Here is a 13,041-nt window from a genome sequence, read left to right on the forward strand (position 1 = left end):
CATGCTGCAGTACCTACAGTAGCCAAAGTTACGTTCAATATTACATGTAGAAAATGCAGAATGAATTTTGTCCAGCTTTTTTTTGCCGGTATCTATTTCAAATTTTAAATTGTTGTTTGCAAAGTACATTTTGTATTATTTAAACAGAAAAGTTACTAAAATATACACAAATGCAGAAAAAGCATCCAAAACCAGTAAACCTCTCACACACACACAAAAAAAAAAAAAAAAAGGCCATCTAATTTAAATGGGCCATATGAAGTGGTGGTATAAAGCCCTCCAGAGGTTTATAATTGAAGTTTTGACACAACTTTAACTATAGCAACAGAACAGCACCAATGTAAGGAGCAACCAATGTTAGGTAAATATAAGTATTAATAAAAACCCCTTTGTCCTGTCCTCCTGCTTGTATTTTTATTGTACTTTAAAAAAACCTGAAATATGGACAGAAATAAATGCTTTTTTTTTTGTTCTTCACTTTGTTGATACTGTATGTCACTTGGGAAGAATAAGGAATATTAAGTGGCTTCAAACTCATTTTGTATGTTGAGGGAAGTTGATTGCTGCATTAAAAAAATCTAGTGTAACTGCTTTATTTTAAGTATTTTGTCCAAAGTAGTAGACCATACAGTATTGTTGAGTAAACTCACTAAAAGAGTGCTTTCCAACTGTACAGTCTTTGGATATCAGCAAATATGTAAGTACTAGCAGATTTCTTTGCATTAATCACAAGATTAATGCTTCAGTAAGGAATATATAGTTCAGCTTTGGAGTCTTGAAGACGGAGGAGAAAAGGTAGCACTAAGGCTGTATCTCTATCCTAGAATTATCAGTATACCATAGGCTGTCAGTGTACTGTTGGAAGAAATGTGGGTTCATCCTGCAAGACAGCATTTGGAATTTGAGCCTGGTTTTAACAAATAAAGCAAACTTAACTGGAAGCAAAATATTTCCTGTGAAACAATATGTAATTATTGAGTTCTACAGGCACAATAATGCTGCTAAGGGATCATAGATTCTCTCACAAAACTCTTTTCTAGTAGTTGACTTAGATTTTTGCCTGCAAAGATTGGTAGTCTAAACAGTATGGCCTGACAGAGAAGATGGAGTACCACTCCAAACTAAGGTGCCCTAGATCTAACCATGTAGGCATCTGTTTAGGATGCGGATCTGGTGACATCTCACTTCAGGTGTTTACCTGTAGGTCTTTATAGATGTACAGAAATTCCCCTGTAGTCAGTGGGGATGTAGTCAATACATCTGGAGAAAATGAGAAAACAATTCAGCTTTTATCCTAAAGTAAATACTAGTGGCCAGCTGAGTTGCTTTCTAGGCTCTGTCAATGATATTGATTGGGTTTTCATCCCCTCTGATGGGAATTTACTAGTGCACATAGAGATGTGTAAGTGTAGCTCTGTCTACATCTCAATTGCCACCAGCCCTTCGTATTTGCAAAACAAACTTTCAGATATTTGGCATAATAAACAATTTCCATTTCTATATCTCTCTCTTGCTGTCATCAGAAATCAAACTCCTACATTTGGCTTCATCCTAAACATATCTTCTGGGACAACAGGCTATATTTCTTCTTAGGTAAACTGAAATGAAAGCAATGGGGTTGTATTAGGAACATTTATTCCCTTGACCAATCATCTAATGTAGTGTAGTCTATAAAATGAATTATGTAGGATAAGGCAGTTATTAGTCCATTTTACTGAAGGTAAAAAAAAAATACTGTTTGCCTTTGAAATGTGAAATATACTTGCCATTTTGTATGTTTGTCTTTTCCAGTTGAAGTTTTATTCTCTTCCCTTTGCATGAGATGCACTTAGCTATTTCCTTTTTTCCCTAAGTTTCTCTTCAATATGTTTTCTAATAATTTCTGTTGAATTAAAGAGCTCTCCCAAAAGTTACAGGTGACTACAGTTCAGTCCACTTCGTTCCAAACAGCCTCAAAGATCAGTTTGATTTTCCTCCAAGTGATTTGAAGAGCTGTAGTGTTGGTATTTTCATCAAAAAAAAAAATTATGCTTTGAAATAAAATGTCCCCTTTATCTTGATTCATCAGTGCATGCTGGTTAAAATTCTTAAAATCACTTCCCTTTGTAATGTCTCAGAATTCAGAGATCCTTTTGAAATAAAAATTCTGACTCTGTCCAGGGACAACTGTTTTTAAGCCTGAAGAGTTTGTCTTGAATTATTTCTGAACAGTCGTACCCCTGGAAGTCGACAAGCCTCCCCAACAGAAGTAGCTGAACGCTTGGGCCCCAATCCCAGCACCACAGAAGGATTAGGTCCACTTCCTAATCCTACAGCCCACAAGCCTCTGGTAGAAGAATTTTCAAATCCAGAAAATCAGAACCTAGATGCCATGGAACAAGTTGGTCTTGATTCTCTACAGTTTGACTACCCTGGCAATCAGGTACAAATGGACTCTTCAGGAGCTACTGTAGGACTTTTTGACTACAATTCTCAGCAGCAGGTTAGTACTGGGCTTGAAACACCAGACTGGTCCTTTAAATTGTGCATTATATTCTTTGATAACCAGTCATTTAAGCATATAATGCATTTAATTTTTTTTCATTTATGACATAGTTGAATAAATGTATATTTAATCTTGAAGAATATTGGTGCAAAATTTCCTTCTTTAACTTACGAAGATAGGAGTTTGGATTAAAATCTTTTTTAATAAGTAAATCCCAATATATCATAGCCCTGACTATTAAAATGCATTTTTTTTTTTTCTTTCCCCATAGCTTTTCCAGAGGACTAATGCTCTGACTGTTCAGCAGTTAACTGCGGCGCAGCAGCAGCAATACGCACTGGCTGCAGCTCAGCAGCCACACATAGGTGAGGTTTTCGGTGAAGTACAGCAGGTTCCCCTGGCAAAAGTTGGTGTGTTGCTTTGCTATAATCCATTCAGTTTTACCTAGAGTATTCTAAATAAAATAGACTCTGATCAGTTGACCCATTTTAGCAATTCTGTAAACTGCTCAGAATGACTGTATAAAACTGTCCTGCCCTTAGATTTTTTCATTGTATAAATTTTCACTTACTTTAAACTGTTGTATACAAAGAAAAAGAAAGATATTTTTGCTTGTGTACCACAGTCATTGAATTTTGATGGGAGAAAAAGTTAAAACCCCTGACTTTTCTGCTCTAAGTAATGATAGAAACACTAGCTTTCTTTACTAAAATAGCAGGCTATTCTGTTACTCTGTTGCTGTTTAGTATTCTTGACAATCCAGTTAAGCTATTGTGCAGTAGGATTTTGAAATGAAACTTTTGTGTTGATTAATTCATTCTTCCTTGTTAATGACACCTTTTAAACACCTCTTTGTTCTTGTAGGTATCTTTTTTTGTGCTGGAATTAATTCTTTAGCAGGTTTTTTTTTTATTTCTGTCCCTTAAATTCAGTAAATTAATTAAAAGCATAAAGTTCTTACTGTGCTCACAACTCAACAAGGAGGCTCTATTTCAGTGACAAGGCTTATCTGCCACTGTGGGGAAGCCTTGTGTTTAGGGAGATGGAGGTTGTCATGCACATAGAAGCAATTGGTTATTTGTGAAAGGGAAATCCTCAAATTTTGACACTGTGAGGCAGCATTCCTGTCTTTCCCGTTCTCCTCCACTAGGCTGTTGAGGTCTGCTTCCTCTGCCAGGGAAAACATTCCCTGAATTAGGAGGGCAGGCAGAAATAGGAAGCAAAGGAGCATCGCCAAAGGGGTGTGTCGATGTTATCCTGCAATACGGTGACAGCCGAGTTTTCCTGCTGGCGTGGTGTTCAGCTAGATTGTGAAGTCTATTCGGACTGGGATCAGTAGCCTGTAGCTAGCGTTTAAAAGTGTCAGCTTCTTCGTGTTGCGTAGCTAAATAACAGTTGTAGAACTGAGAATATGGCAGATTAGGATATTTGTTTGTATAAGTTTACTTCTGCCTGTCCTTGACTTCTAAACTGCAGAGAAGTCCCTACTTTGTATAAAGTGCTGACTGAACAGTCAGCTGTATCTTTCTGCTTTGAAATGCAACCTTTTCTGATTTGCATAGTAATAGAAATTTGGCAGGAAACCTCCTATTGGAAGGAGGACATACTTTGATGCACTGGGCTAGTCGCTGCCATGGTGTTGAAGAAAATATGTGAACCTGACTGAGAGGGGAAATTTTTTGATGTTTTGTTTCATGACTGAGTTTCTTCAGTCATCTCCTTCCATTACAATTCTTACATGAAATTTGGATTCTTGAAAATAAGATTAGCATCTCATTTATGACTGGCCATTTAAAATCCATGTATCTGATTGAAACTACCTGGTTAGGTATTTTTAAGTTTTTTTCCTAATGTCAGTGAAAAGAGATTTGTAGCACTAGCAGGTGATTCTTTGGCTGGCTGATTCACTTCAGACACCAGATGATTTGTCTGATACAGATTTAGTTATAAGACTAGTGTAACTTTTAGGTAAAGTTGGTCAAGGTAACTTCCACTTTCAATACACTTCCGTGTAAGGGTGGACATGAACTAAATTTCCTTGGTGTCTGTAGATCCAGCAAAACAAAGCTGTTAGGCCTTGGGATTAGTAAGAGAGAACTGGTGAGAAGACATAGAAGTGTTTATTTCTCTAATGGTGTACCTGCCCTTCAAAAATTCCAAGGTACAAGCAGTTCTGATTTTAGCAGATATGCTTTGCAATTTGATTGGTTTGAATGTGGTGATGCTTGCTAAGTATGTTAGCTATAATTAAACTCTGTTTATTACTGTAGCAGGCGTATTCTCAGCAGGCTTGGCTCCAGCTGCTTTTGTGCCAAACCCATACATTATCAGTGCTGCTCCTCCAGGTACTGACCCATACACTGCAGCTGGATTAGCTGCAGCAGCTACCCTAGCAGGTAACTGAACACTTTCTAGTGTTTTGTCTTGATAATTTTACTGAATGAAATTAGAAAAAAGCTGACATCTATCATGCTTGTTCTCTGTGAACGTATTCCTAGGAAGGAAGGACTTGTAGGAAAATTAATATTGCTCTTTTGAAAGTTTTCACTAAAATGTAAAGGGATTCAGTTTCTGTTATGTATGTATCTAAGTTTCTTTACACTGGATTTTTATATGCAACAGTTAGGTTTCTTCCATTCTGAAAACGCTTGTCCTTGATAAAGTTTCATCTGACATTAGTAGGAGTATTATTTTCAAAAGACAAGACAGCTAGCCAGACTTTCCTTGTATGTTTTCACTTGGTGCCTTAATTTTCTAATTTCAGATTTTTTCACTCCCAGTGGGCATGAGAATAAAGGTGATCTCCAGCATGCTAAAAGGCCCAGAGAAATAGATATCACTGTGAAGCAGCACTGCTGGGGATTCAAGTCCCAGCTAGTGTTCACACCTGAGCATAACATTTAGGAAAAACTCCTCTATCTCCTCTTGATGGTTTCACAGGAAAGGCAGTAGAAAGAACGAAAGTGTATGTGTACATAATGCATTATGTGCACAATACAGTGGTTTAGAAAGTTCATTCTTCCTTTGGTTCATTACCAATAGACTGGTAAAGGTAAGTGTGCCCTTTAAAAGGTGTGATGTAGTAGGTGGGGGAGGCAGAGATGAGCCAAAGAAGCAAACAGAAAGGAGGAGTACTAGTGATATACTGAGACTTGGATCATCTATCAGGAGAATGAATCGTGTTCATTCTGTCACATTCTGAAGTGATCTCTTTTTTCCAACCACTGAAACAGATTTTGGTGTGATTTGGTATACAAGCTTTGATTACTTTAAGGTTTTTCTTTGTCACTGAGTGTCACAAGGGTATTTGTGTTTTCATAGAAAAGTCTGGTTTGATGTGAATCCTTTAAGGCATTTGCATTCGTGTATCACTTCAGCTCATGTAGGAATTCATTTCTTTTTAATTCTAATTTCTGTTTGGCCATGTAGAAGATATATCAATGAGAGATGCTACAAACAATATGAACAGTTATTTTAACTATGAATTGAGTAATCATGTTTTCTGGTTTTAGGTCCTGCTGTGGTTCCACCTCAATATTACGGTGTTCCATGGGGAGTGTATCCAGCCAATTTATTTCAGCAGCAAGCTGCAGCGGCAAATACTACAGCAAATCAGCAAGCAGCTTCACAGGCACAGCAGGGACAGCAACCGGTACGTTCTACACAGAAAGGAGCTGTGCACTCGAAGCCTTACTTTAACATTCCCAGTATATAAGGGTCAGCTTCTAAAAAAATGTTGCCCGATTTAGAAGTTGTGTTGTTAAAACAATGAATACTAAAAATTCCTCCTCAATTTCCTCACGTCACTGATTATCATTATATTTAAAAATTAACTTACTACATACTAAATATTCTGCAGTCTGAATTTTTTAAAAGATGAACAAAAAAACCACCAGCATTAAAAGTAATTCCTTTAATCCAGGTTACTGTGTTATAGTGTTTGTCTAGATAATGCTGCCTGTATAACTTAATTAATCACACTTAATCACAAATTAATGTCTAGTTAAAAACTAATCTGGGAAGCTAACATAAGGATATGAAAGGGGATGTTTTAGTAATTTTAGGAGGATTTTTTTTTTCTTTTAAGCTTGGAAAAAATTGATTTGCATGTTTATTAATTAGCCGGGAAATGGAAGAATACTCAGTTTTCTTTATCTCTTTAGAGAAATGTTACCAGTAGTTTTGTTGTTTCATGAAGAAGGAGGATCACAAAACATATTTTTCTCTAATACTTGTATTGCATCATCAACATGTGCCATATGTTATTTTTGCCTTGATATATCAAAAACAAGCAATTGCTACAAGAACTTGTTGACATTTCCATTTCTTTGTAATTTCAAATGAAGTGCTGATTTTCTATTGTTACTCCAGATGCGTTTATAAAACCATTACATGATCTTTCAGTATAAACAAATGGCATTTTTCCACAAGGGAAGAACTCAAATCTTATAATAATCTTATGCTTGAATGCCTGTAAATACTTTCTGTTTTTTTAACTAGTGATGTGGTTAATTTCAATACCATTTTAATAAATTTAATATGAGAAATGAGTTTCAGTTACCATGAAGTTCTAGAGTAGCTTTGTCACTGCTTGGATATTCAGGTGGATCTTTCCTCTTACTGATTGTTGATTATTAGTGAACTGAATATTTATCATATCTCCAGTATTTTCTCTATAAAATTAATATCCAATTTATACAGATCACATGTAAAATATGTTGTGGCAATATATTGTAAATTGTTTATCTCTTATTTTAGACCTGCTTTTCAATCAGATTCCTAGAGAAATGCTGTCAGAATGTGATAAAATAAGGCTGTGCCTCGTGGTGATGCAGTGTTTTGTGAATTTTTAAACCTTAGTTGGGTGCATTTTTTACAGCAGTGTTGGCAATGTGTTGTTAATTGTCTAGATTAGTTACTACAGGCTCTGAAGTAGTCAGACTTGCATCATTTAATTGCCTAAAAATGTAAACAAATACATTTATCATGGAAGGACAGTTGTTCAGTTAATAACTAATGCAGATCATAAATGTGTCACTCTTAAAGATTTTCTTCCTTACTATTCTATTCATTGCCATGGTTCTGCTGTCCAGAGCAGGTTAGATATATCAAATTCATCAGTAAAATAGTTTATACCTTTTATTTGGTTTTAGATGTCCTTGATAACCAATAAGGTTGAGTACTTCCGAAGTGAAATTCACAGTTAAGTGGCTTCAAATATGCAAAACAACTGCTCTAGACCTTTTTTAGCATATAATGGCTTGCTTTTTTACCTTTTAAGGAAAGGCTGTTGTATTGGTCATTTTCAGGTTCTGCGTGCTGGAGCAACTCAGCGCCCACTTACTCCCAATCAGGGTCAGCAAGGACAGCAGGCAGAGTCACTTGCAGCAGCTGCAGCAGCAAATCCTGCTTTGGCTTTTGGTCAGGGCCTTGCTACGGGCATGCCAGGTACGTGTGTTATCAGTGGATTACAAAATCATAGAAACTAAAATCCTGTTAAGTTTATAATAAGCTGCTTTGAATTGAGTTTTTTATATTTGGGGTGTTTTTTTGTTCTGTTGGATTGAAATACTGGCACAGGATTCTCGAAGCACAAGAAATTCTTCTTGCATTTTTCAATTTGGAGCATTTTCTCTGTATTTGTTGTTACAAATGTATGGAAAAGGACCATCATAGATTTTTGCAGGATAATTTCACATATAATGAAGCACAAGTTGTATTAATTTGTCTTTCTGAAGGTGTTTTTTTGCTTGTAGCATATAATGAAATCTAAAATTCAGAATCCAAAATTAAGAACTCTGAAAGAAAATTTCTTCTTAATCATCTCTGAGGATCACAACATGCTTGGAAGCACTCCAAAGCTTGGAGCCTCAAATCTTTTTAGCATTCATGGCTTCTGACTTAGCCAGGGAGTAGTTATTCTGTCAGTACATGACATTAAACACAGCGTGTTAGCTTGAAGGTCAACATCACTTCTAAGTGGTACAATTTTTTAAGTATACTTGGCCATTCTTCAGTATGAAAGTTAAAATTTTGCATAGTTAAGTCAGATAATGTTGATGGTAGCTGCAAATGCATTTTTCTTGTACAGGCTCTCTCTGTTAGTGCTACGGTGAAATGCCTCACAACCTGTAGAAGTCAAGGTAGAGTATCCAGCGTCAGTTGCTGGATGCTCTGGGACTGCATTGTGTGCTTTGCTGCACATGATCAGATTTTACACCTCTAGCTGCAGAACAAACTGGCTCTTGTGTTTTCCTTGTCTGTTTTGGTTTATAAGGGCCATTTTTATTTTTTCTCGTGCAGTAGTATCTTCATGTTTTAGCATCTTTCGACTAAAAGGAGGAATTAGCAAAGTGTGCTGTCACAGCACCTGTCAAGTGGTGTCTCTGCACCTCATCAGAGCAGTGGAGAAATGCCTCACTGTTTGCAGGCTATCAGAGGTGCTATGACTAACTATATTTGCAAAAGCCTCAGAGGCTTAGCCATATCTGGCTTTGTATGTTTTGGGGTGGATGGGTGTGTTTATTTATAGTTACTTAATAATTCTTGCTTTGGATATGGAGAGCTTGAGACTGTGGAGTGGTCCACGCCTTTTAAAAAGCTTATGACATTTAGCTTGAGTCAGATCAACATCTGAGACCTCGACCCTAAATTTCTCACTTAATTGTGTCTTGCAGTTTGAAGGCATTACCCCTTGTCCTGTCACTACATGCCTTTTTAAAAAGTCCCTCTCCAGATATTCTGTAGACCCCCTTTGAATACAGGAAGGCTGCTGTAAGGTCTTCCTGGAGACTTCTCCAGGCTGAACAACCCCAACTCTCAGGCTTTTCATGGGAGAGGTGCTCTAAGGGCCTGAGAGGGTGTTTCTCAGCTCATCCATATGGCTGTCTTTAAATTGTTTCAGCTGCTTTCTTCTTGCAACAGCCTTCCTGTTGGATTAAATTAATGAGATATACCAATTAAGGGATTGCTTTACTTTTCAAATTGATATTTCAAGTATTTCTGCTTTAATTATTTAGGGAGGTATATTCATGTAGCTCTTAAGACTTCACATCTAATTCTAAGTGCAAAGAGAAAATGTCTGAATTCCAGCTTACTTTTCATGAAATGTTTTTTTTAAGTCTCTTTCCAGAAAAATTCAGGTTCTTTTTTGAAAGCACCAGAAATGAAATATATATTGCACTGGAGTTGTGTGGTTACACTTCACATTCTTCCTTTCAAGTAACAAGGATTCTTAAAACACTGACTATTTCTGATTGAATAAATGTGCAAGAGAAAGTCAGAGGGTACTTCCCATTTCATCATAGTATGATCAATATACATTCTTTTCTGAAGATAAAATCAGTTCTTCTCACAGACAACAGCTAGACTTGGCTTAGTCATCCCAATTCAGGAATCTGCCCCTCACCTCAGTTGTCTTAAAGAGCTGTTGTGCTCAGTGGATGTCTCCTTGGTGCGGTGGCCATACAGAGGCTGCAGAGCTGCTCAGCTTACTCTAAAATAAATAGGAACAGGTGAGCTGAATCCCTCTGGAGGCCTCATTGACTGCACTGGCTGAAACATGCCATGACATACTTTTATTGAATTTATACAAGTGAAGCTGTTAACACTGAGTGTGTCTAGTGTGCAGGTGGGTGTGTAAATTGAATTTTCTGAAAAACATGTACAAAACATTAAAATCAACAATTTCTGTCTTATTTGCATTGTGTTTTTTATTACCTAGAGGAATTAGAACTGTGACTTTGCAATGGGTTGTGCATTCTGTGCCTCCAGGTAGTATGAAATGAAAATCAAATTTGTGGCATGCATACATGGAGTTACAGCATTGGCAAAGTTCCAGTGGTTATAGAAAGTGTTAACGATTTACTGGTAGGATAATTTTGAATATGATTTGTTGGGAGAAGCACAGTGATAAAGCTGTGTGTATCTTCATCAGAACAAAGAAAAGGTTATAGTGGTTCAGGTTATGGTGATCTTGGGAGACAAACAAAGACAGCATCATTTAAGGAAAGATGGAAGGTTAAGACCTGAATAAATTTTCCAGTCTGTATGCAGAGGAAAATAGTTGGATCTTGGGAATGTTGAAAAGGGAGAAGCTGTACACTTCCTACATAGGGAGAGAGTGCTCTACAGTGACTTGTAGGTTGTGCTCCTGAGAGAGAGGTGTCAGAGTGTTAGTGTTAAAAGGGGCAGATAATCAAGTTGGCAGCAAGAAGTGTCACATCTGTTAACTTAAACTGAGTAGAGAGAAGTGACAAACTCTGACATCTGTTTAGGTGTCATCAGGAAGGGAACTTGCATAGAGGGAATGGAGTACGAGATGTGGGCAGAGCTTTGTGCTGTTACGTACTAAAATGTGAGAAGAGAGCGTGAAGTATCTAGGGAAAGACACTGAAGAAATTACTGGATGGATTAGAGCAACACTAAGAATAGGCTGCATGAGCCAAGAGAACAGATTTCCTCTTGTTCTTCATGAACATTTAAGGTTTATGTGAAAAGAATCCAGAAAGTTTCCAGAACCTATGATTTTGGAGACATTTAGAAAAATAATTTCAGCAAAGTACAGTAGTGATTCCCCACTGATCTAGAAACACTAAGTGTACATAGAGCAGTTGAATTCTAAAACAAAAGGAATTATTAGGAACTGATTAGGAAGCAAAAATTATGGTTTGATTGGTTTGGGGTTTTTGGTTATAGTGAAAGACCATAGTTAAGCTTGAATGTGAAGGCACTGAAATGAGCTTTAATAGTTGTTAATTTGGAGGAAACCGCACAGCCACAATGAGGAGATGATGTGATGGAGAGGTAATAAATTCTGAAACATGCAGGAGGGAATTAGGACAAGGTCTGGCAAGTCACCATATTTTTTACGAGAGAAGGATAGGAAACAGGTTTTATCTCTGTGCTCACCTATCTGGGGTGGAGTGCGAAGCTTGTAGAGTAGTGTGGGGGAAGGGAAAGCAGAAGACAAGTTTTGCTGTGACAGCCATTCTTAAATTACTTACTCTGATCTCAGATGGTCTCTCTGAAATTGTATTTTTGATGTCAAAGCAAATAATTTTTTACCTTTGCGGCTGCAGATGCACTTGGCAAGGTCTCAGCAATTTCACAAATAGTCCTACATTGCTTTGTTTTAGTAGATTTGAGTAGAAAGCCAAGCGGCCTCCTATTTTAGGTCAGAATGTATTCATTTCAGAAACTAGAAGCACCCATCAGTTCTCATGTATAGCCTGAACCCTCTGTGATGGACATTATCTTGATGCTTATGACCTATTTTATTATTACTAATTTCAAATGGCCTGTCTGTGGATGCTATCACAGATAGTACCAAAGAAGTATCAAAAGAAATTAGGCATTTTGTGATGCTAAAAGGTAAGTGCTTGTTGCTTCCATTTTTTAATTCAGCAGTCATACTAGTCAATTATTTTAGAAAATCTAAAACTAAGGTATTAAACTGCACTAGTATTAATTCCAGTAAATTTAATTTATGCAATACTGTGCAAGTTATCCTTGGGGAGTTTTTTCCCCCAGATGTTTCACCTTGGAAAATAGGCTTGTTTTCATTGTAGGCAGATCTGCCTGGAAAGCAAAATGAGTAGTTAGCAGTGAGAACAAAGAGTTTTGGAACAATAGTAATAACAAGATTCTATAACTAGAGTAGTGTGTTCATTTCCAGAATCATGAATTAAACCTAGAGATCTGATTTGCATTGCTCCTTTCATGTTCAGTTGTCGAATCCCTTTCATTTCAGAAATTTTTCTTAGTGTGAGGTAATTTGGACCTTGTCTCCAGCTTTCCTGCAGAGCACCCTAACTACTCGATCAGTAGGCAGATGGTATTTCTGCCTCTGTTTTTGGATCAAGGCATCTAGAAGAGATTACACAGATGTTTTTGAAATTGGACAGGAGAAAAAAATTACTTGGAAGTCTGGTGAGGTACTCACCTGGAACTAGAGGCCCAGGTCTTTATGAGAGCTCTGCTAATTCTTGTTCTGAATGCACATGGAAAGTTGACTTAATAGGCAAATCTCAGTTCTTAGACCTGCAAAAATAGATACATGATTTTTTCAACCTTGACTTTTTTTTTCCCCCCTGTCATTAGTATAGAGAACCTTAGTTAACCTTGAAAATAATAACTATAATAATAATAGCATTCCTAAATAACATTTTGTCACACAGTGTTAAAATCTTCACTGTTTTTCCTGCTGATGTCCTGTTGCTGTTCTAAGGCAATGTTGCAGAAATGCTGTTTTCACTTTTGTTTGTTTTCAGATATTTCAAAGAGAGAAGAAATGCTGACTGTATGAAACTCTCTGTACTACTAATTCTTGCATTCTGTGTTGTGCAGGCTATCAAGTACTAGCTCCTACTGCGTATTATGATCAGACTGGTGCCTTAGTAGTAGGCCCTGGAGCAAGAACTGGCCTTGGAGCACCAGTCAGATTGGTGGCCTCAACTCCTGTTATAATCAGTTCTGCAGCAGCACAAGCAGGTAAGTACTTGATTCTGCATGCAGATTTCTTCCACTTTTGTACTGAATCTTAACAATAATGATGT

The 13,041-nt window shown here is 37.1% G+C and overlaps 1 protein-coding gene across 6 annotated transcripts in view; it reads left to right on the forward strand.

Annotated features, from left to right (window-relative positions):
* The window catches only part of PUM2 (pumilio RNA binding family member 2), a 61,004-nt gene that overhangs the window by 27,631 nt on the left and 20,332 nt on the right, over positions 1-13,041 (forward strand). For 4 of the 6 annotated variants that reach the window (XM_054383707.1, XM_054383709.1, XM_054383711.1 and 1 more), the window contains exons 6-11: positions 2,212-2,482; positions 2,757-2,850; positions 4,756-4,881; positions 5,998-6,137; positions 7,795-7,933; positions 12,833-12,976. In XM_054383707.1, coding sequence (XP_054239682.1) covers positions 2,212-2,482; positions 2,757-2,850; positions 4,756-4,881; positions 5,998-6,137; positions 7,795-7,933; positions 12,833-12,976 — 914 coding nt within the window. The remainder of the gene's footprint in view (positions 1-2,211; positions 2,483-2,756; positions 2,851-4,755; positions 4,882-5,997; positions 6,138-7,794; positions 7,934-12,832; positions 12,977-13,041) is intronic. The other 2 variants (XM_054383708.1, XM_054383710.1) reach the window with 1 other exon arrangement.

The sequence above is a fragment of the Indicator indicator genome, chromosome 9 (genome assembly GCF_027791375.1).
Source record: "Indicator indicator isolate 239-I01 chromosome 9, UM_Iind_1.1, whole genome shotgun sequence".
Lineage (NCBI taxonomy): Eukaryota > Metazoa > Chordata > Aves > Piciformes > Indicatoridae > Indicator > Indicator indicator.